Source organism: Staurois parvus, unplaced genomic scaffold (genome assembly GCF_062004578.1).
Source record: "Staurois parvus isolate SC_StPar_1 unplaced genomic scaffold, SC_StPar_1.0 ptg002245l, whole genome shotgun sequence".
Classification (NCBI taxonomy): domain Eukaryota; kingdom Metazoa; phylum Chordata; class Amphibia; order Anura; family Ranidae; genus Staurois; species Staurois parvus.
The window spans coordinates 183,844-205,094 of record NW_028320041.1 but is presented as its reverse complement, the minus strand read 5'-3'; the positions used below and the strand labels follow the sequence as shown (position 1 = coordinate 205,094).

General features: G+C 41.4%; 1 protein-coding gene across 1 annotated transcript in view; it reads left to right on the top strand.

Annotated features, from left to right (window-relative positions):
* LOC149431470 (poly [ADP-ribose] polymerase 1) overlaps positions 1–21,251 on the top strand; it is a gene marked incomplete at its 5' end in the record, with an annotated part of 55,998 nt that overhangs the window by 29,056 nt on the left and 5,691 nt on the right. Inside the window, 10 exons of the mRNA XM_089665575.1 lie at positions 5,725–5,857; positions 7,145–7,340; positions 10,691–10,819; positions 12,997–13,080; positions 13,161–13,283; positions 13,419–13,547; positions 13,805–13,903; positions 14,590–14,742; positions 15,872–15,999; positions 20,397–20,458. Of these exons, the coding sequence (XP_089521701.1) occupies positions 5,725–5,857; positions 7,145–7,340; positions 10,691–10,819; positions 12,997–13,080; positions 13,161–13,283; positions 13,419–13,547; positions 13,805–13,903; positions 14,590–14,742; positions 15,872–15,999; positions 20,397–20,458 (1,236 nt within the window). The remainder of the gene's footprint in view (positions 1–5,724; positions 5,858–7,144; positions 7,341–10,690; positions 10,820–12,996; positions 13,081–13,160; positions 13,284–13,418; positions 13,548–13,804; positions 13,904–14,589; positions 14,743–15,871; positions 16,000–20,396; positions 20,459–21,251) is intronic.

Sequence of the window (21,251 nt, the reverse complement as noted above, 5' to 3'; positions counted from 1 at the left end):
AGCAAACAGTACCACTGAAGTCCAGGCACATTTTAATGTCTTCAGGTGCTTGATTTTATTTTCTTCTGTGTTCTTGTGGGACCCCCTTGGATCTGAATCCCTTGCTGTGTGCAAGACCCAGTCCCAGTTATGCCCCACCCCCTTCTGACACTTAGCCCTGCTACCCCAGTATTTCAGCTATCAAATGGCAGAGCCTTTCTTGGCTTTAAAGGGTCTTCCATTTGACATGACATACAGAATGAAGCTATGTGCTGGAGTAGATCATCTTGTGAGCTTGAATAGAAATTTAAGGCTGTATAAAGATAGTGCCCAGTATCCAAGTGGGCTTTGAAGAGTAAAGCAGGAACTGCATGTTATATAGATAATTTATTTTCCTCATGTTTAAAGTAATTTGCTTAGTGTTTTGATTTGTGCTTGTTTTTTGAAACCTAAAGGTAGTCCCGCAGTACCGTATTAACACCTTGAGAGGCTCCCTGCTTCCCTTGGCGTGTGCTAGTTAGTCATAGTTGATATACCTCATAGGTCACACCTCTCACTTTTAAGCTCTTGGGTGATATTTTAATTATAGCACCAAAACACAGAGGGACATGCAATGCAAGTGTGAAAACCAAACCAGTCATCTCAGAGATTAAGCTGTTGATTATATCCACAGTGACCATTATAATGTCACATCTGTGGGAATACTATTCATTTTGCAAAACAATCAGATTTAAATCAGCAGTGATTTTAGGTAGTCTGCATACTTCTGCTGACATCCATGTTGTGTTCCTCACTTTGCTTTTTTACCAGTTACAGTTTAAGCTCTAATGTAACATTATTACGGTAGATCAGAGCCTGCAGGCAGTATTGTGGATAAGCAATTTGCACTCTAGCCTTGCAGCTCTGAGTTCAATTATACTTGATAGTATACTGTAGTAGTATAATAGTTTGTGAACTCTATAACTTTCCTACAAACAAAAAAATACATCCTAATTTGGGTTATTTTCACCAAAGACATGTAGCAGAATACATCTCGGCCTAAATTTTATGAAGAACAATTATTTGCGAACTTTTATAACAGAACTAAAGAAAACCGTGTTTTTGTTTTTTTTTTTTTTTTCTGTCTTTTTTTTGTTAATTTAGCAAAACATAAAAACCCCAGCGGTGATTAAATACCACCAAAAGAAAGCTCTAGTTGTGTGAATAAAATGATAAAATGTTTGTTTGGGTACAATGTTGTATGACCGCGCAATTGTCATTGAAATTGTGAGAGCGCTGAAACCTGAAAATGGCCTGGGCAGGAAGGGGGTAAAAGTGCCCGGCGTGGAAATGGTTCATCATTACGAGAAAATCAAAAAAAGCCGCCTAGCGGAGGATGGTTTCGATCCAACGACCTCTGGGCCAGCTCTGGGAAAGCTTCCCTGGCACTCAAGGTGAGGATGCCAAAGTGCGCCCCTCCCCCATGCTCCTTCATTCAGGAAAACAAAAAGGGAACCAGGGAACAAATACCATAAGCGCTCGCTTACACCCTGAGCCCCCGGTCACATCAAAACCAATTTGAAAATTGGGTGACCTGCTGACACCAACGTCTATGCAAATCGCACCAAAAGCACTGCTGCGTGCACTACTTTAGAGGTCGGCGCGGCTTCGACAAAGTCGGAACCACACCGATACGACCGCTGTAATAGCGGACAATAGGGTGCGACTTGGCATACAATTTTGCAAGTCGCATGCCAAGTTGCACCTGACGTGACCGGGGTGTAAGGGGCATGCCAGCGTGTGCGTTCTCATAGCGCACCTATAGGACAGACCACTCGTTTCAATAGGCTTCCCTAGGTGTATGGATTGTGCAGGCAGCATTTTTTAAAACCACAGAAATGCATAAATAAATCAAAGTGAGTTGAAAATAATATAGCAAAAAAACAAAACCAATGTACCTCGGACACGGCCGATGACAGATCTGAGTACCGGCCCCGTTGCTGGTACCATGTGACCTGCTGTGACCAATCACAGCAGGTCACATGACGGTTGTAGACCATGGATGGCTTCATTCATGCCATCCATTGTCTACTAGTGTCTAGCTGTGAATCGTCACAGCGAATCACATGCACGTGTCATGTGATTAGCCGTGGCCAAATCACAGCTAAGCACAAAAAAAAAAACCCTGAATGAATCGGTCATTCAGGTAAATGCTTGCTTATAGCAAAGTAAGTCTTTGCTATAAGCAAATTGTGTAAATAAAAAAAAAAAACAAATACTGATCACTTCTCCAAAGTAGTAAATGTATGGTAACATTATACTACTTTGGCCATAGTGAAATATGAAAAAAAAAATCTTTAAGAAAAAGAAAAAAATGTAATAAAAATGAACAATAATAAAAAAATATTTAAAACTTTTTTTATATATATTTTTTTTTCCATACTGTCACCAGTCAGTGTCCCTGATCACCGCCATGCCAGTTATATGATGACGCTGTACTGCACTGGTGACAGTATGTAAAAGCAAAATAGTGCTTACACACTGAGCCCCTCCACACCTTGTAAAAGTGCCCGGCATGGAAAAATTACGAGAAAATCAAAAAGAGCCGCCTAGCGGAGGATAGTTTCCATCCAACGACCTCTGGGCCAGCTCTGGGAAAGCTCCCCTGGCACTCAAGGTGAGGGTGCCAAAGTGCGCCCCTCCCCGGAGCTCCTTCATTCGGGAAAACAAAAAGGGAACCAGGGAACAAATACCATAAGCGCTCGCTTACACCCTGAGCCCCCGGTCACATCAAAACCAATTTGAAAATTGGGTGACCTGCTGACACCAACGTCTATGCAAATCGCACCAAAAGCACTGCTGCGTGCACTACTTTAGAGGTTGGCGCGGCTTCGACAAAGTCAGAACCGCATCGATACGACCGCTGTTATAGCGGACAATAGGGTGCGACTTGACATACAATTTTGCAAGTTGCACCTGACGTGACCGGGGTGTAAGGGGCATGCCAGCGTGTGCGTTCTCATAGCGCACCTATACGACAGACCACTCATTTCAATAGGCTTCCCTAGGTGTATGGATCGTGCAGGCACCATTTTTTAAAACCACAGAAATGCATAAATAAATCAAAGTGAGTTGAAAATAATATAGCAAAAAAACAAAACCAATGTACCTCGGACACGGCCGATGACAGATCTGAGTACCGACCCCGTTGCTGGTACCATGTGACCTGCTGTGACCAATCACAGCAGGTCACATGACGGTTGTACACCATGGATGGCTTCATTCATGCCATCCATTGTCTACTAGTGTCTAGCTGTGAATCGTCACAGCGAATCACATGCACGTGTCATGTGATTAGCCGTGGCCAAATCACAGCTAAGCACAAAAAAAAAACCCTGAATGAATCTGTCATTCAGGTAAATGCTTGCTTATAGCAAAGTAAGTCTTTGCTATAAGAAAATTGTGTAAATAAAATACTGATCACTTCCCCAAAGTAGTAAATGTATGGTAACATTATACTACTTTGGCCATAGTGAAATATGAAAAAAAAAATCTTTAAGAAAAAGAAAAAAATGTAATAAAAAATGAACAATAATAAAAAAAATATTTAAAACTTTATATATATATATATATATATATATATATATATATATATATATATATATTTTTTTTTTTTTTTTTTTTTCCATACGGTCACCAGTCAGTGTCCCTGATCACCGCCATGCCAGTTATATGATGACGCTGTACTGCACTGGTGACAGTATGTAAAAACAAAATAGTGCTTACACACTGAGCCCCTCCACACCTTGGACTCTACTCTTGTCTATATGCTGTTTTTTTTTGTTTCCAAAAAAATGTTTATTGTGAAATACAGATTGACATAATAAGCTAAGATAAACATGAAATGTGAGAAAGACAATTAGCAACACACACATCCAGTCAAGAGTGCATGAAAACAAGTACAATTACAAAAACAAAGCAGTGTGGGGTAACTAAACCACGACACGGTAGTGCCTGAAATACATTAGAACGCTTATAATGAAACGCGTTAGGCCATGAGGCCCCAGACCTCCTCTGATAACGTCACAAAGTGTGGATCTGCAGCAGGGAGAAGAACACAAACAACGTCTAAGCCAGAGTCAGTGCTATAAGTTGAAAGTGGTGGAGGCGTCTGAGCGCGGGTGTGAGAATGTGTGATCAAGTATACTGCTAGTATGAAAGGGGAGGTGATTCTGTCATCATAGCTAATTGTCCTTTGGGTAGTTGACCAATGCATGCAGAGGTTAGTCAGAAATGAAGAAAAGAAGCCTTAGAGCGGAGAAAAACAAAAAAAAAGAGGGGGGGAGAGTAAGAGAGAGAAGAACAAAACAAAAGAAAAACAAAACGGGGGGGGGGGGGGGGGAAGGAGCAGCACAGGGGGTGGGCAAATGAGAATCCATATGGTGATACATTCGCAAAACCTACAAAATTCCAGCCTGTCATCAGAATCGGTCGGTTGGGGGAGGAGGACAAACGGGTAATCTGCCCTCATAGAGTCAAGCAAGAGAGAGTAGCGCCCTCAGGGGGTCCAATTGAATTCAGACCGACTGGTCCATAAGAGATCGGTAAACAGGAGTAGTCAGAAAATGTGTCCAACAGGCCCATACGTGAGAAAATGTCGTGGGGGTATCGTGTGCAGTTGCAATCAACTCCTCCATATCCGCTATTTTTCCCACTCGGGTGAGCCAATCACGTATAGAGGGAGGACGGGTGGAGCCCCACAGAACAGGAATACAAAGTCTGGCCGCATTGACCATATGCATGGCCAGGGATTTGAAGTATTGTCCCCTGGGAAGGGGAGAGTGGTGAAGGAGAAATTGAGCTGGGGAAAGAACTAAGGGCAAGGTAGTTACGGACACCACAAGCCGATGAACCTCTCGCCAAAACGGTTGAAGAGCCGGGCAGGACCACCAGATGTGGAGAAACGAACCAGCAGAAGTTCCGCATCTCCAACAGCTGTTGGGAAAGGAAGGATTGAAACGATGAATCCTCAAAGGGGTGTGATACCATCTAGAGGCTATTTTGTAGCTGTTTTCCTGGGTCGAGACATTAAGGGAGCATTTATGAGAGTGCTGAAAGATTAAATCCCAGTCGGAGTCTGATAGGTTAGTGTCTAAATCTCTATTCCAGGCCCGACAAGAGGGAAGAGAGTTGTATGTCCTGTTTTCCAGTAAGAGGGGGTAGATCTCTGGAATCAAATGTTTACATGGTCCTGCTTTAGCGCAAATAGACTCGAACAGGGTAAGAGGGCGGGACCAGTTCTGAATGGGTTTATGTGATAGCAGGTAGTGTCTAATTTGGAGGTATGCCCAAAAGGGGAATTCGCGGATATCCAGACTCGTAAGTAATTCTTGAAGTGTTTTCAACTTGCCGTTGTGGATGAAGTGTTTCGCCAAGACCTATTTATATGGCCAGTGTTTAGATAAAAAAATCTTGGTGCATCCTGGGAGGGAAATCAGGGTTAAGGCGGATAGATGTTAAGGGGTTGTATATGCTGTTTTATATGTTGTGCTTTGGTTAGTGTGGCTTTCCTGAGTGTTTTGATTTCCTGTTCAAAACATGGTAGTCTAACCCTAGTCTGAATTTCCTGCTGAAGAAAACAGAGCATAGAGTAGCACTCTTTACCACAACTGTACTAGACTTGAAATGGAACAATTTTTATGCCATGGAAATTTTAATAACTTGATACAAATATGTAAATATGGATGTATATCTGATTGCTTTTAGGACTTGAGAATTCATGTCATGTGTTGGAGAAAAGTAGCAAGATCTTCAGTGCCACTCTGGGCCTGGTGGATATATCCCGAGGGACAAACTCTTATTATAAACTGCAGTTGATAGAACATGACAGAGATGCCAGGTCTGTATCTAATAATGAATTCATATTGGTTACAATGGATAATTGCTATTGGAAGAGAGGTTAATGAGGAGATTAGAGTGGTTTTTTTTTTTTTTTTTTTTATACTTGTGTTTGGAATATAGATGACTTATAAGTAGGTGAAGTCTAGATGTGAAAATTCAGAGACAGGTTGTAGTAGAAGGAGCTCCTGCCATCACCTAAATGGAATAAGAAAAAGGAAAAAAACTGCATGGAAAAGTCTTTTAATTCCCTCTGGCTGCCCATGCCACATATCTCAATTGTATTGAAAAGAGACCATTGCTTTGAAGAATCTTATGTGAGTGCCACATATCTGGTCCCCCTCTTAAAGCCCTGGTTTAATCTGCCTGCGCCTACATCCCTACAAAACAGCAGTAATGAGGGCTGGCAAATCAACCCAAAGCATGTGGGGGACAAGATAAAAAAAAAAAAATCCAAATTTTTTTTTTTTTTTAGGAGGGAAGAATCTTGCAAAGAGTGGCTAATAGTAGGTTGTCAATTCTGTAATATAGTAATAATGGCGGGGGGGACGAGGGTTGTTGTTCGGATACCAAATAAGCTGGGCTCCAGAGCCGTTTTTTCTGCTAAGGATTTGTATTTTTCATTCTGTTTGCACTGTTTTGAGTGACAGCCTAGTCAGAATGGTGACCTGGTTTTTGTTCTGATACAGTTATGCATTTCATCTTGGTTGCCTCCCCATCCCCAGTCTGGGATTTTACAGGAAAGTAGTAGTAGCAGAATGATGAGGCCATTAATATCCTCTTTCCTGGTGCCAGCATGTTCGTTTTCCATGCTTGTGCATGCTGCACATCTAATTGACTCGTGTTGCCCCTTCCTTTCCCAGTCTAAAGCTGGCCAGTTTTTTTTCTTTTTTATTCATGAAACTGAGTAGTTTTTTCATTATTTGCTTTCTGAAAGGGGGATCCAGTGACAAGTTTTTAGACTTGTCTGTTAGAAGTTGATCTAATCTTCAACTTCGATGAACAGGGACGGTCGCGCATTGATCTAAATTCGCCTGATCCATGCTGAACTGGCCAAATTTTGTCTGTTGTCAGCCTTAGTTCTCCTGTACATAGAGGATAAGATTCTAAGTCAGGTGCACAAGTCACATTCAGAAATACATTTCATTTGTTTTCTCTAACGTATGTAAACATATTAACCTGTTGCATCTCTGCTTTATAGTACAAAGCACGTAATGTCTTTTATATATGTACTTTTTATTTCTTTCATAGATGTATGGATTAACCCTGTATTATGTTAATTTCGCAGGTACTGGGTCTTCCGGTCCTGGGGCCGCGTCGGAACAGTTATAGGCAGTAACAAACTAGAAGAAATGTCTTCTAAAGAGGAAGCCATTGACCATTTCCTTAGTCTGTATCAAGAGAAAACTGGAAATGCCTGGCACTCTACCAACTTCACCAAACACCCCAATAAGTTCTATCCACTGGAGATAGACTATGGCCAAGTAAGTGTTTGAAGTTGCATAACAGTAGACGTGATTAATTACTTGATCAAAGCAACACACCAGCAAGTCTAAAGACCTAGATGTGAAGATTTATGAATCAAGGGGCAGCAGCACGGTCTTATGTCCAAACCACTTCACTATTTATAAAGCTTACAGCTTTAAAGTGGTTGTACATGCTCAAGGGTTCCTACCTTCATACAATAAAAATCCTTCTCCATGCAGCTCCCCCCTAATACTCACCTAAGCCCCTTCTTGATCCTGCAATGTGCACCGGAGTCTCGCTGAGACAAAAGCAGAAGCCATTGGCTTCTACTGTCAATCACAGCCAGTGAGCTAATGAGAAGAGAGAGGGGGCGGGCCGTGCCACAACTCTGTGTGAATGGATACACGGAGTAGCAGGTACCTCCATAGAAAGCTGATTGCCGTCTTTAGGCCCCTTTCACAGGAGCGGACCGATGGAGTCTGTTTTTCAGGTGGACCCGATTGGTCCCGATTGGTGTCAGCGGACACGCACCGCCATCTGATCCTGTACGCCAAAAACAGACTGATGGGGATCTGTTCCCCATCCGTCCAGCAGATCGGATTGGATGACAATCGGGTGGAAACAGGCAGGTGGTCCGTTTCCATCCAACTGTCCCATTGAAATCAGCGGGCAGTGTCTGTGTGCGAACAAAGACCTGTCATCCGCCTGCTCAGCGAGTATCAGCGGAGAGATCTCCCGATGAACAGGCAGATCACCCTCACGGATCCGCCCTGTCTGAAAGGGGCCTTAGAATCAATTAACAATGCAGAATAGAGTAGTGTAAACATTGCAATGTCCAGAATATTTAAGTATCTGAAAGGGATGAACCGAAATATCAGCCAAAAACCGTGTTATCGGCATTCTGCCGATAGGAAAAAAGGTGCCAATAATGGCCTCCGCAAATGCGCAGTTTTACAGTAATTTTAATGCGTTTTGCCATGATTTTACCAGGTTTGCTTTTTTCATAGGTCATGTAATTTAAAAAAAAAAAAGCATGTGTGCATTTTTTATGGGTTTTTAATGCTTTTCAGGCCTGGCTCACACCAATGCATTTTGCGTTTTTGCACACACATTTTTTACATGTTTGATGTTTTGCGTTTACTGAATTTTTTTTTTTGGCTAACTTGTTGCTGGGCAAATTAAAAACACATAAAAAACGCAACACGTGCATTTATACGGTTTTAATGCACTTCAGTCCTGGTTCACACCAATGCAGATTGTTTTGTGCGTTTTTTGCATGCAGATTTTTTAACACTTTTTTGGTGCGTTTTTGTTTCCTCCCAACTTGTTGCTGTGCAGATTCAAAATGCATCAAAAAGGCAACGTGTTTTACATGCTTTTTTTTTTTAATGTGTTCTAAATGCATTTCACACCAGTGCACTTTGCGGGTTGCCCATTTCGCAGTGCTTTTTCAGTGCATTTTGCATTTTTGCACACACACTTTTGAATGAGTTTTTTTTGGCCACTTTGTTGCTGGGCAGATTAAACATGCAAAACCTGTATTTTGATCCATTTTGAATGCATTTCCGGCCTGCAGTTTGCGTTTTGTCCATATTTGCACATACATTTTTGCCGTGTTTTTTAAGCATTTTGCTAATGAAAGCAAAAAATGGGGCAAACCCGAATGACATGCGTTTTCTGCAGCATTTCCTTTTAAGTCTATTGAACCAAAAATGCAACATTTTGCGTTTTAAAAAGTCCAAAAACACAGCAGCTCAAAAAATTATAGATGTGAACCAGGACTCAATGGGAAGGTCCCTTGTTTTTTTTTTTTCCTTCTCACCAATAATGCAGCAAGGAGGATTTATAACACCGCAAGGGAAGAACAACAGACCAGTGTGAAGACGCACATTGAACTTAAAGGGATACATGTTTCTTGAGCTTTTCTTGTGCCTTTTTTTAATGCAAAAGTGCTGTAAGAACTACTCGGTGTGGAAGCAGCCTATTGGTCAAAAAGATGCTGAAAACAAATTCATATTCATGATATTAATTAAAAAGTCGAATATGATACAATTCTATATTAAAAAAAAAATTACTTTTTTAAATCTGTCTGTTTTTGTTTTCAGCCAGATGCATCCTGAATTTTCGATTTCTGTCCAAGAATTTTCATTTCGGTGCACCACTAGTATCTGATCTGCTCCTTAAATAGAGTCTTCGCTGCTTAGTTGCCAAGATTCTTTTCCCTTCTTTAAATGAGGGGTGCTTTACCTAGAAAGATGTCCTTGTATTACTAATTATTTGGGGCGTAGCATACTTTATTAGTAAGTGGAAACCACCTTTCAGCAGTCTATTGACTTAAAACTGTATATTTCATGAATTTTCATTTAGAGAGAGACCGCCCTCTATAGTACATTGCTGCAGAAATATTTTCTATAGATAGTCAGATCTGCTGCATGTTTGACTAATTAAACAATACGCTAACAATTGTTTAACCCCCTTCTACCCAAAATCTGCATAAACGTGCTCCTTAGTACAGTGTCTGTACTGGAGATACTTTATTAAATGTCATCCTTTAAACAGCTATCATAGCTGCCAAACCTAGCTGTCGCTGTCAGTCTTCACTTATGATTGGGAACTGTTCAGAATGGTTCAAATCATGTGATCATTATGACGTCGCAATTATAAGTAAGCTGGCAGAGGCCATTGTAATCTATAGGTGGCACTGTTTTAGGCCTCATGCACACGGCGTTTTAAACACACTCCTCCTCTTGGCTGCAGCATTTTTGTCAGAAAAAAATGCCTGATGCTTGTAAAGGTGTCAATCGTGTTTACAAGCTTTTAGGCACGTTTACAGGCGTCATGCGCTTGGGCGTTAATTTCATTGGCCAGAATAATAATGTATTCTGGCCATTGGAATGAATGAACGCTCAAGTGCTATAAACGCACCTAGCGTTAACACGCATTTAGACGCATCAAGCATTTTTTCTGCCAAAACACTGCTGCTCCTGGATGCACTGGCAGTGGGGTTTTGCTACAGCTCTTAAAAGCCCCTGTCATTAAAAGCTTCTAAAAGTCTGTGCGCATGGACACCTAGGATAATATGAAGGGGTGTTTGGAATATTTACATACACAAACACACCCTTAAATCAATTAAATGTAAAGATATTTAAGCAAGATAATTATCGTATAGTAAAGTTAACTGACTCATACTGAGGAGGCTAACTTTTGGTCTGGACATGTAGACTCCAGTGACCTATGGGCATGAAAACATCAAACCAATAGTCTGAAAACTATCCATAATACAGTACGTAGTAAGATCACAAACACGAAATTGAGTTGATTTGTGTTGTTAATCGGCAGTTTCTTCATCCCTTTTTTTGTCTGTCAGGAGGAGGATGTGGTGAAAAAGCTATCGGCTGGAGCTGGAACAAAGTCCAAACTTGCAAAACCGGTGCAAGAACTCATAAAGATGATATTTGATGTGGAGAGCATGAAGAAAGCTATGGTGGAGTTTGAGGTAGGTTCTGTTTATCCATAAGGTGTAGTTTGTTTGCGTGAAAGAAAAAAAAATGCCATCAGTTTAGCATTGCAAGGATTTTTGCAGATCCTTTTTCAGTTCACTAAGTATTGGTATAGGTGTTAATTGTTACCCTAATGACAGCAACTTATTTGCTGAATATATCCGGATCTTAACTTCTCAATCCCCAGTAGCATATTACAGTAGCTTAGTGCTGATAAATTTGTGTACTGAATTAGTATAGCTAACCACTTGTCCACTAGCATGCTTTATAAACTGTTAGAGCTAGCAAAGGTTTTTAGGTACCTGCCAGCTGTTGTAGCAGCCAGGACTGTGTTTACTACTGTCAAGTTGGCTTTCTATTGGAAGAGATTCACTTCCACTTCCCAGCAGGTGGCCGGAGCAGAAGCTAATCAAGCATGATCTGTGCTAGATCTGCTTCAGTGGGGCCCATAGGTAACAAAGGTCTTTTAGACCCCTGATGTCTCATTAACCACTAGCCTACAGGGCACTTTTACTACCTTCCTGCCCAGGCCAATTTTCAGCTTTCAGCACTGTTGCACTTTGAATGACAATTGCGCAGTCATGCAACACTGTACCCATGTGAAATTTTTTTTTTTTTTCACACAAATAGAACTTTCTTTTTGTGGTATTTATTCGCCACTGGGGTTTTTATTTTTTGCACTATAAACAAAAAAGAGCAAAAAGTTTGAAGAAAAAAGTTTTTCTTTTGTAAACTTTGCAAACAGGTAATTTTTCTTACTCATTGATGTGCGTTGATGAGGCAGCACTGATGGGCGCCGATAGGCTGCACTGTTAAGGTGGCACTGGTGGGCATTGATGAGGAGGCACTGATGATGCTGCACTGATATGCAGCAATGATGGGCACTGATGGGCGGCACTGACAATCAGTGTCCTGATTATCAGTGCAGATCTGCTCTGTTACATTTGCCGGTTATCAGCAGTACTTATGCTGTGACAGCAAAAAGTGCTGCCGATAACCAGCAACTGTATTTACATGACGCCCTCCAAGAACTGACCAACCGCACTGTAGCCGTCTTTCGGCTATAGCACTATTGTAAAGTAGTTAAAGAGAACCTGTCATCTCTACTATGCTGTCACGTTGGGAAGGGAGGGTGGGGCTCAGTATGGGTCGACTATCCAACCCCCTGTATGACAGCAAATAAAGTTAAGAAAATAAGAGATAATGGGAAAAAATGTTGAAGTGGAAGCAGGAAATCTAGGCTTGTCATTTGTTGTTTAACTCTATACTGTTAACTTGTAAAGGCTTTCATCACGTCACCTATGGACAATTTTCAGTATCAAAGTTTCACTATCATGAGTGTGTGCAATTTTAAGGCTTGAGATGATTAGTACTGAAATACTTGAGACAATCTCACATTAATGTTTTACCAAAAAACTTGGTTTACATTTTGTATGCACTAAAATTAAATGGAGTTTGATAAATGTATACTCTAAATCGGGGGTCATCAACCCTTTGATTGCGGCCGACCGCAGGGAGCCGACAGGTCAATCGTGACAGTGGTTCTGCCTCCCCCCAGCCTCTGCCACTCTCATGTTACAGACAGAGCAGGAGGCAGCATAGTGCTGGATGGAGGGCGGGATTGGGGTGGAAGTTGCTCATTGGTTGCTAGGCTGTCCTAACAACCAATCACCAGCTTGGCAGCCCCTGCTCCCGCCTTCCACCCAGCACTGTGTTGTCTTCTGATCTACGTTCTGCTATACACATGCTGACAGGTAGGCAGTGCTACCTGTGTGTCTGATATGAAGGGGACATGACACACTGGGGGGGTTTAGTAGACACTGTGGGACTCTGGGAGGGGGGGGACATAGGAGACTCTGTGGGAGGTTTAGCAGGCACTGTGTGAGGGGGGACACAGGAGACTCTGGGGGGGGTCTTAGGCGATACTGTGGCAGGGGGCGCTCCTCAAGTAGCTTGTTGGCTCCTGAACACAGTGTATTATTTGTGCCTGCCAAATGACAACCCCACTACAGAAGCTTGGAAAAAAGAAGGGGGTTTCTGGAGGCATTTGTACACCTTTTTAAAATTCGGACCTGGGAATGTGTGTTTTAGTACAAATTAAAAACAACATCCAGGAACTAAAATGTCTCTTAGCTTTTGATATACTGTAATGTGTTACTATTTTGATTTGTAGATTGATCTGCAGAAGATGCCTTTGGGCAAGCTTAGCAAGCGACAGATTCAAAGTGCATACTCTATCCTGAATGAGGTGCAGCAGGTGAGTCGCAATGTTGAATGTTTACCTGACATGATCTGAATTTATAAGCCGCAGTTTTAACAATTTCTGTTGTGTTCTAGGCTGTATCTGACAGTGCTCCTGAAGCTCGTTTGCTGGATTTGTCCAATCGTTTCTATACATTAATACCTCATGATTTTGGAATGAAGAAGCCCCCTCTCCTGGATAATGTGGAATACATCCAGGTCTGTGAACAGATTGAGTAGCCTTATTGATGATTGATCATAATCTGTAACAAAGTTATATCCATACCCTTGGTTAAGATATTATTTCTGGAATGCTGAGTTTACATTAGGTAAACATCTTTTTCTGGGTTTCAGGCAAAGGTGCAGATGCTGGATAATCTGCTAGATATAGAAGTTGCTTACAGTCTTCTGAGGGGTGGCACAGATGACTCGGAGAAGGATCCTATTGATGTGAAGTATGAGAAAATTAAGACTGATATTAAGGTAAGGAAACCTGACTAGTCCAGAACATTGACTATTATTGAAAGAATCTTTAACATATTTTACAATTAAACAGAATTTTAAATACATGTGGCAGCATACACTGCTTGATGTGAAATGTTCTTCCATCCACCTCAACTGTGTGGAGAAAACAGTTCAGGTTTTTTTCATTCAGATAGTGGGCTGAATGAAAATAAAAATGCTGAACCATGTATGGCCAGCTTTTAGATTTGATTTTCAGTTTTTATCTTTTATTACAGGTTGTAGATAAGGACTCTGAAGAAGCCAAGATAATCACTCAGTATGTTAAGAACACACATGCTGAGACACACAACGCCTATGAACTTGAGATCCATGATGTAAGTGGTTTTACAGTAGCACTAGAGCCTCAGAAGTTTTTTAACTGAGTAAGCACAAAGACAATACATGTTTGCTTAAAAAAAAAAGTCCAGGAATGCAACTTCATTCATTTACAAACACTGTTTCTTGCTTCTCCTTTTCCACTTCCTAGACGTCAGGGAGAGTAAGCCATACTGCCATAGAATCTGATCCTCCGCCTCGAGACTGCATGTCCCCACAATTCATATATTCATTATGTACACTTGCCTTGTGCCAATCACTTTCAATCACCCTTAGAGGAAGAGCAGGGGCAAATGTTTTTGCATCTAATTTTCTCAGGCTTCCTGTGTATGTTGGCATAGGCAGTGTCATCACATCAGCCTGTAATCCGCTTCTAGGATTGTGCACAAAAGAGTGATTATGACCGGGTTCCATTAGGCCCTGCAAAGCCAAGGAGCCACCCTGAAACTGGAAAGCAGAGTCAGCAAGCAGTGAACCAGTATATATTTATGGACAGGCAAAGTTTCAACTGAGAAGAAGTGGAATATAGCAGCTAACCGTGTTTAAAACATTTTTTTTTGTTTTGTTTAGGGTTGCAATTAAATATTTAACAGTTTGACAGTAATGCTTGCTTACCATTTTTCTCTTCTGGCAGTGACACATATTAGAGGGGCAACGTGTAAACCTTCTTTAAAACTTTTAACAGATTTTCAAGATTGAAAGAGAAGGGGAGAGACAGAGGTATAAGCCATTCAAGCAGTTACACAACCGTCAGCTGCTCTGGCACGGATCACGAACCACAAACTTTGCTGGAATTTTGTCTCAAGGTCTGCGTATTGCTCCTCCTGAAGCACCTGTTGTGAGTATGCCCCTCGTACCTTCTTTGTGCGTTGTAAGGGATGGGAAATGGATAATATAGTGTTGGGCACAAAATGCTGCAAAGCTTCTATCCAGTAAACCCAGGATAGACCAGAGGTAAAGGAAACTACTGAGACTTCTGTCTTGCTATTACACTTTCCCCTTGATTTCTGTTCTTTTAAATTACCATCACGGAAATATGTATGCCTCTAAGGGTTTCTATCTTTTCTTCGACTTTCCCTATCTACATACTTTTCAGGTCAGTGATTCATATTGTTAAAGCCAAAGAAATGGTCAGAAATTAGTATTTGAGGAAGCCAGCGATAGTAACCTACATCATTATTTTATGTATAGTGATAAATTATTTTTCATGTATTAAATCCAAAACTCTACTCTGATACAAAAGACACATGTTTTTACAGCCCTGTGTTCAATAAAACATCACTAAATACAAGCAGTGTAAAGTACATTGTAATCCCCCTAACAACAGAGCTCAGACTGGGAGAGGGAGAAGCCTTCATGATCCTGTTTCTCCTTCATGATCCAGTCACAGGCTGAGGGAGGGACAAGAACTGTTATTGAACTGCAGCAGAGATAAAGTGTTCTCCTACTCTGCCAGACAGGGTGGTTGTGAAGTAGAGCTTTGTAAATGTCAAATCTGGGTGGACATGCACCAGGGAAACCTACTCAATATTAAGTGGGTGGTCATAATGTTATGGCTGATTGGTATAGGCAGCTTAAATTGTAAGCAAGTCTTTACTTCTGGTAAAAGGTAAAGCTGGAACCTTGCCTCTTGGTCCTTCTGTCGGCCCTTATGAGATTAGTGGCCTCAGTGACTGATGGAGACTTTCAGGAGGGATGGGGCAAGAACTTTTTTTTTTTTTTTTTCCCAAGGAAGGGATTAGTTCCAGGGTTTAGATACACAATCGGCAACCCATCTCTGGATCTACTCTTTATTTTCACATGTGGATTTTATATTTGCCCTGCCAGTTAAAAAAATGCAAATTTGTGAGTAGGTTGTACTTTTGATCCAAACAGCTCTAGAGTCCAAAGACAGAGTTCCTTAACTGCTAGGATCGTTTTCAGTCATTAGTTGAGTATTGATTTCCACATTTCTTATTCTGTTGTAGACTGGTTACATGTTCGGTAAAGGTATTTATTTTGCCGACATGGTTTCTAAAAGTGCAAACTACTGTCAAACAACGCCAAGTAACCCGACAGGTTTGATCCTACTAGGAGAAGTCGCTCTTGGAAACATGTAAGTAAATATCAATTGCTTTCCCTTGTTTAGAGGTCTATGAATATGTATGTAAATAAGCTGATTAAAACTTACAAAATTGAAGGTTTTTGCTATTAGTACGGTATCTTTCACTTTGGTATAGCTGTTGTTTTATTGGTTGTGAACATTACTACCTTTGCAGTGAGAGACATCCTGCATTTTGTAGCCCCACAGATATTTTTTTCACCCCAAATTTTAAAATCCCTGTTTTCTAATTTTTTTTCAGTAATTTTCAGGTATATTTTACATTTATTTTTGATACAGCACTTAAAGCAGAGCTAAACTTGCCTTTCCTTCAGTGGTCCTGCACATGTACAGGAGTGCAGTCTTCCCCGCACACAGGCACTGTGCCGCAATGTAAATTGAGCTGTGTTTGCAGAGCACATTGTAGACTGCAAACAGGTAGGTTTTCTTTTATTGCAGAAGAGCCATGGCATGTCCCTTCTGCAATAAAAAGCCTGTCTGGTTGCAGTTTTTGGCAGCGGGACCTTAGTCCGCTATAAAGAGTCCCTGTCAGGTGTACAAGTATAAAAGTAGAACAGGTAGTAAATTCACTCTTCTAGAAGCACATGTGTCCTACCTGCCATCTGTGGTTGCAGCCTCTCTAGACCCTTTTTAGCATTTAACAACCATTCACTGATCCTAACATCAATACAGAACTTACCAGTGATATAAGCGTTGCAGGATCAAACTGCCACAAGGCAAGGGATAGGGGCATCCAATTCTCCCAGAATTATTGAACGCTGAAAAAGACTGATGCAGAAAGGAAGTAAGACAAACAGACCACTGGAGAGGTGAGATCACTTCCTCTTCTAATGCAGGCTATTTGCGGTTTCATATCTTAGCGGCTTGTTCACACTTGCCCACACACTAAACCGGAGCAGTTTAGTGGCCAGGCTGCAGTCAATTCGGGCCACGCAGGGCCGTTCAGAGAGGTACGATATTATCATAGCATATTATTGCACAGCTCTGGAATACAGAGAAACGCCACATGCTGGTGTGAATTTTGCAATAATGTTTATTCGTGAGGAAAAACACAAGTGACTGCACATAGTGTGAATGGATCCTTAGAGACACAACCAGGGTTATAGCGCAATTTTCATATATCCATTACATTCAAAGGGCCAAGTGTTGTCTACAAAGGATAGCACGGTAGTGTTCCAAAACTTGGTTTCTTTAATGTATTTTAACATATAAAAACATTGACGACAAGCAGAAAAAGGGCAAGCGTAAGGATTTGAACAAATTTGACAAGGGCCAGATTGGGCCAAACTAGGTCACTGCAACTTTAGAACTGCAGCTCTTGAGGAATGTGCCTGGCCTCCAGTGGTCAGGACCTACTAAAAGTGGTCCAAGGAAGAGTCTTGTAGTAGTCTGTGTAGACTATGATTATATTTACTGGGTGCGTAAGCTGTCACTGTACGCATTGTCACTCAGGAGTTTTAATGGGGCAAACTGTTCCATCCAATAGATGTATCCAGGTCTTTGGGGGTTTATGTAATGATGTGATCATGATTGTGTTGTATGGGTTAAATTCTGTACATTTCTATCTTTCTTGGGGGCGGGGGGGGGGGGTGGAGTCCTGGGCTATCGCTTCGCTTGACCATGTGTATCCTACTGTGGGTTGCACCTCACCGGGTATGATATCTGTTCGCCTTCTGGTGACCCTAGCTGTGCATGTTGGGTGGGGCAATGTTTGTTTAGTTACCGGTTTTAACCACTTCCCAACTGCCGTATAGCAGATATACTGATACAGGGTGGCACTGGTGCGCAAAATCATGTGTATATATACGTGATTTTGCTTTTCCAGGTAGGGGGCGGCTGTCACTCACCGGGTCCCAGCCGGGGATTGCTCCCAGTCACTTGGGGATAACTCGCAGTCGTCCGTTGATTGCCGAGCATCTCCGACGGGAAGGAGAACTGTTTGTAAACAAAACAGTTCTCACTGTCAGCTTGTGCACACTGCTTTGAATGGCTGTGCACAGCACAGCCATCCAAAGCAGTGTGATTACAGTGAAGCACATGGATGCAGCTTATAGTGCAACAGCACACAGTTAACCCTTTGATCGCCCCTCATTTTAACCCCTCCCTTCTCACTGCACTGCCATTAGTACAGTGTCAGTGCTTTTTTTTTTTTCCCTTTGCATTGATCATTTTATTAGTGTCACTGGGGATGTCGGTGACACCGTCAGTTCCCCACAGTGTCAGAATGCCCGCCTCAGTCCCACTAGAAGTCGCTGATTGCCACCATTACTAGTAAAAATAAGATAAAAAATTTCAGTATTTATACCACCATTTGTATATAACTTTCATGTAAACCAATTAATTTACATGTATTGGGGTTTTTTTTTTTTTTTTTTCTAGCAAAAACATGTAGCAGAATACATTTTGGCCTAAATTTGACTAAATTCGTTTTAAATTTTTATTTTACTGAACATGTTTAATAGCAAAAAGTCAGAAATTTCTTTTTTTTTTTTCTGTCAATTGCCATTTTTTTTATTTTTTATAGCGGAAAGAATAAAAACCGCACAGGCAATCAAATACCACCAAAAGAAAGTTCAATTTGTGGGGGAAAAAGGATTTAAATTTCATTTGGGTGCAGCGTTGCATGACTGCGCAATTGTCAGTTAAATTAACGCAGCGCCGTAATCCAAAAATGGCCTGGTCAGGAAGGGGGGTAAATCCTCAGGAGGGCAAGTGGTTAAGGCATTGATTTCACTGTTTTGTAATGCCGCCATTGGCAGGGTTTTTTCTTGTATTGTTTTATAACTGTTAAAATATAACGGAATTTTACAAAAAAAAAGTGGTCCAAGGAAGGAAAACCGTTGAACCGGTGATAGGGTGCTAAGCCTCATTAGTGCACGTGGGGAGCGAAAGCTGGCCCGTGTAGTCCGATCCAATAGATGAGCTAAAGTAGCTCAAATTGCTGAAAAAAATGCTGGTTTCGATAGGTGTCAGAACACACAGTGCTTCGCAGTACTGGTGCACCGAAATGAAAATTCTGGTACCGAAAATACAAAATGCACTTAATCGAAACTGAAATTTGCAGTTTATAAAAATGAATATATTTTTTTTTGGAAAGAATATACTTTTATTAAAAAAAACAAAACGTCTATACCCCTATTTTTTTGTGAAATATGAAAGAGGATGTTACGGCGCGTAAATAGATACCCAACATGTCATGCTTTAAAATTGCGCACGCTCGTGGAATGGCGTGACACTGCGGTATTTAAAAATCTCCATAGGTGATGCTTTAAAAATTTCTACAGGTTAGCAGTGTAAAGTTACAGGAGGTTGTCTAGTGCTAGAATTATTGCTCTTGCTCTGACGTTCGTGGCAATACCACACGTGTATGGTTTGAACATAGTTTACATATGTGGGCATGGCCTACATATGCGTTCACCACTATATGCGAGCACGGGGGCATGTTAAACTTTTGCACTGTCCCTTTAAAAAAAAAAATGTAATCACTTTTATTATCACAAGAAATGCATGCATCCCTTGTGTTAGAAATAATTACTGACAGGTTCTCTTTATGGAGAGCTATGGGGTCAATAAGACCCCACATCTCTCCTCTGCAATGTAAAGCATTGATCTAGTGCTTTTAAAAAAAAAACCGGCTGGAATGGGAAGTGACATTGCTCCGGTCCTCCAAGGGCATAGAGATGAGTGGCGGCCATCTTTCCTTCACTCATCTCTGTGCCCAGCGCCGGGATCGATGGTTTCTCAGGTAGGCTGAGAACTAACGAGGGACGGCAAGATGCGGGGTTTTTCGGCACCTGTATCGGTGCTTTTTTTTTTTTTCCATTTCGGCCAACAGCCGAAAGGGGTGTTTTTCGGCCAAACCGTTTCGACCACTGAAATTTCTGTGCATCCCTACTTAGCAGTTTGTTGGATATGGGGCTGCGTAGTCGTAGACTGGTCAAGGTGCCCATGCTGACCTGTGTCCACAGCCAGAAGTGCCTACAATGGGCACATGAGCATCAGAACTGGAGCAGGAGCAATGGAAGAAGGTGGCCTGGTCTAATGAATCTTATTTTCTTTTACATCATGTGTGGGAGTGTGTGCATCCCTTACAAGGAGGCACCAGGATGCACTATGGGAATTAGGCAAGCTGGTGGAGGCTGATACTGACTGCTTGATGTAATATAGCACAGCAAACCTTCAGTGGTCTAGTGGAGTCCATGCCTCGATAGGCCAGGGCTGTTTTGGTGGCAAAAGGGGACCTAATCAATAAATATTAAGTGGTTTGCCATGTTATGGTGGCTGGTTATAATGTTATGCCTTGTGTGTGTATTAATATAATATTTTTTATTTTATGTTTGTGTATATAAAATATATGCTATATCTTCACCTATACATCATTTTTATTTCAGGTATGAGTTGAAAGCTGCTTCTCACGTAACAAAATTACCTAAGGGTAAACATAGCGTGAAAGGTACGTTTATATATTTAGGACTAAAGCAGTCTAGACCTTTGGAGCAGGTATATAGAACAGTGACAATCACCTAACATTTACTGCAGGTGAATCAAACACTTTCCAAGCTGCCACAAAAGCGTTTTGTTTCAAATACTTGTTAGATTAAAAAAATAGTGTGCATTTATTCTCTTCACATTAAAGAGAAGAAAAAAAACATCGTAAGCAGAACTCCCCTGCATTAGAGGAGATGGTATACACACCCCTCTGGCAGCCTAACTTCTCTCTGATCCAGCACTGCAGCCTCTGTCAGTGTCTTCTGGACGTATTGGATTTTTGTGTTCCCCAACAGTCTCTGTGATGTCTCCTTTAACCCCTGCATCACTGCTGGGTGCCATAGTAATGTAGTGGTCAGAGAAAGCAATCACAGTATGCGGCATTTGACATAGGCATCCAACACATCCAGAAGCTTTGAAGAGACTGATGGAGGCTCTGGGGTGTGGAATGGTAGGGGAAACTGTCATGCAGAGAGATAAATTTACAACCTCTTCTATTGCAGGGGGGTGCCAGTTTGATTTTACTTAGAGACCTGACAGGGTTAAGAACAGCACAGAGATGTGTAATATCATCAAACCTGTGAAATTACTGCTGAGAACTGTTAGTGCCTGTTCACAGCATCATGTTTTGTGTGCTATAAGGCAGCATCACAACATCCTAAAAGTTTATGAAAAACTAGTTACTGTTGTAATCATGAAGCTTTTCACATTAGCACTTTGCATTTTTTAACAATCTTGCTTGCTGCATCCTTTGTGTT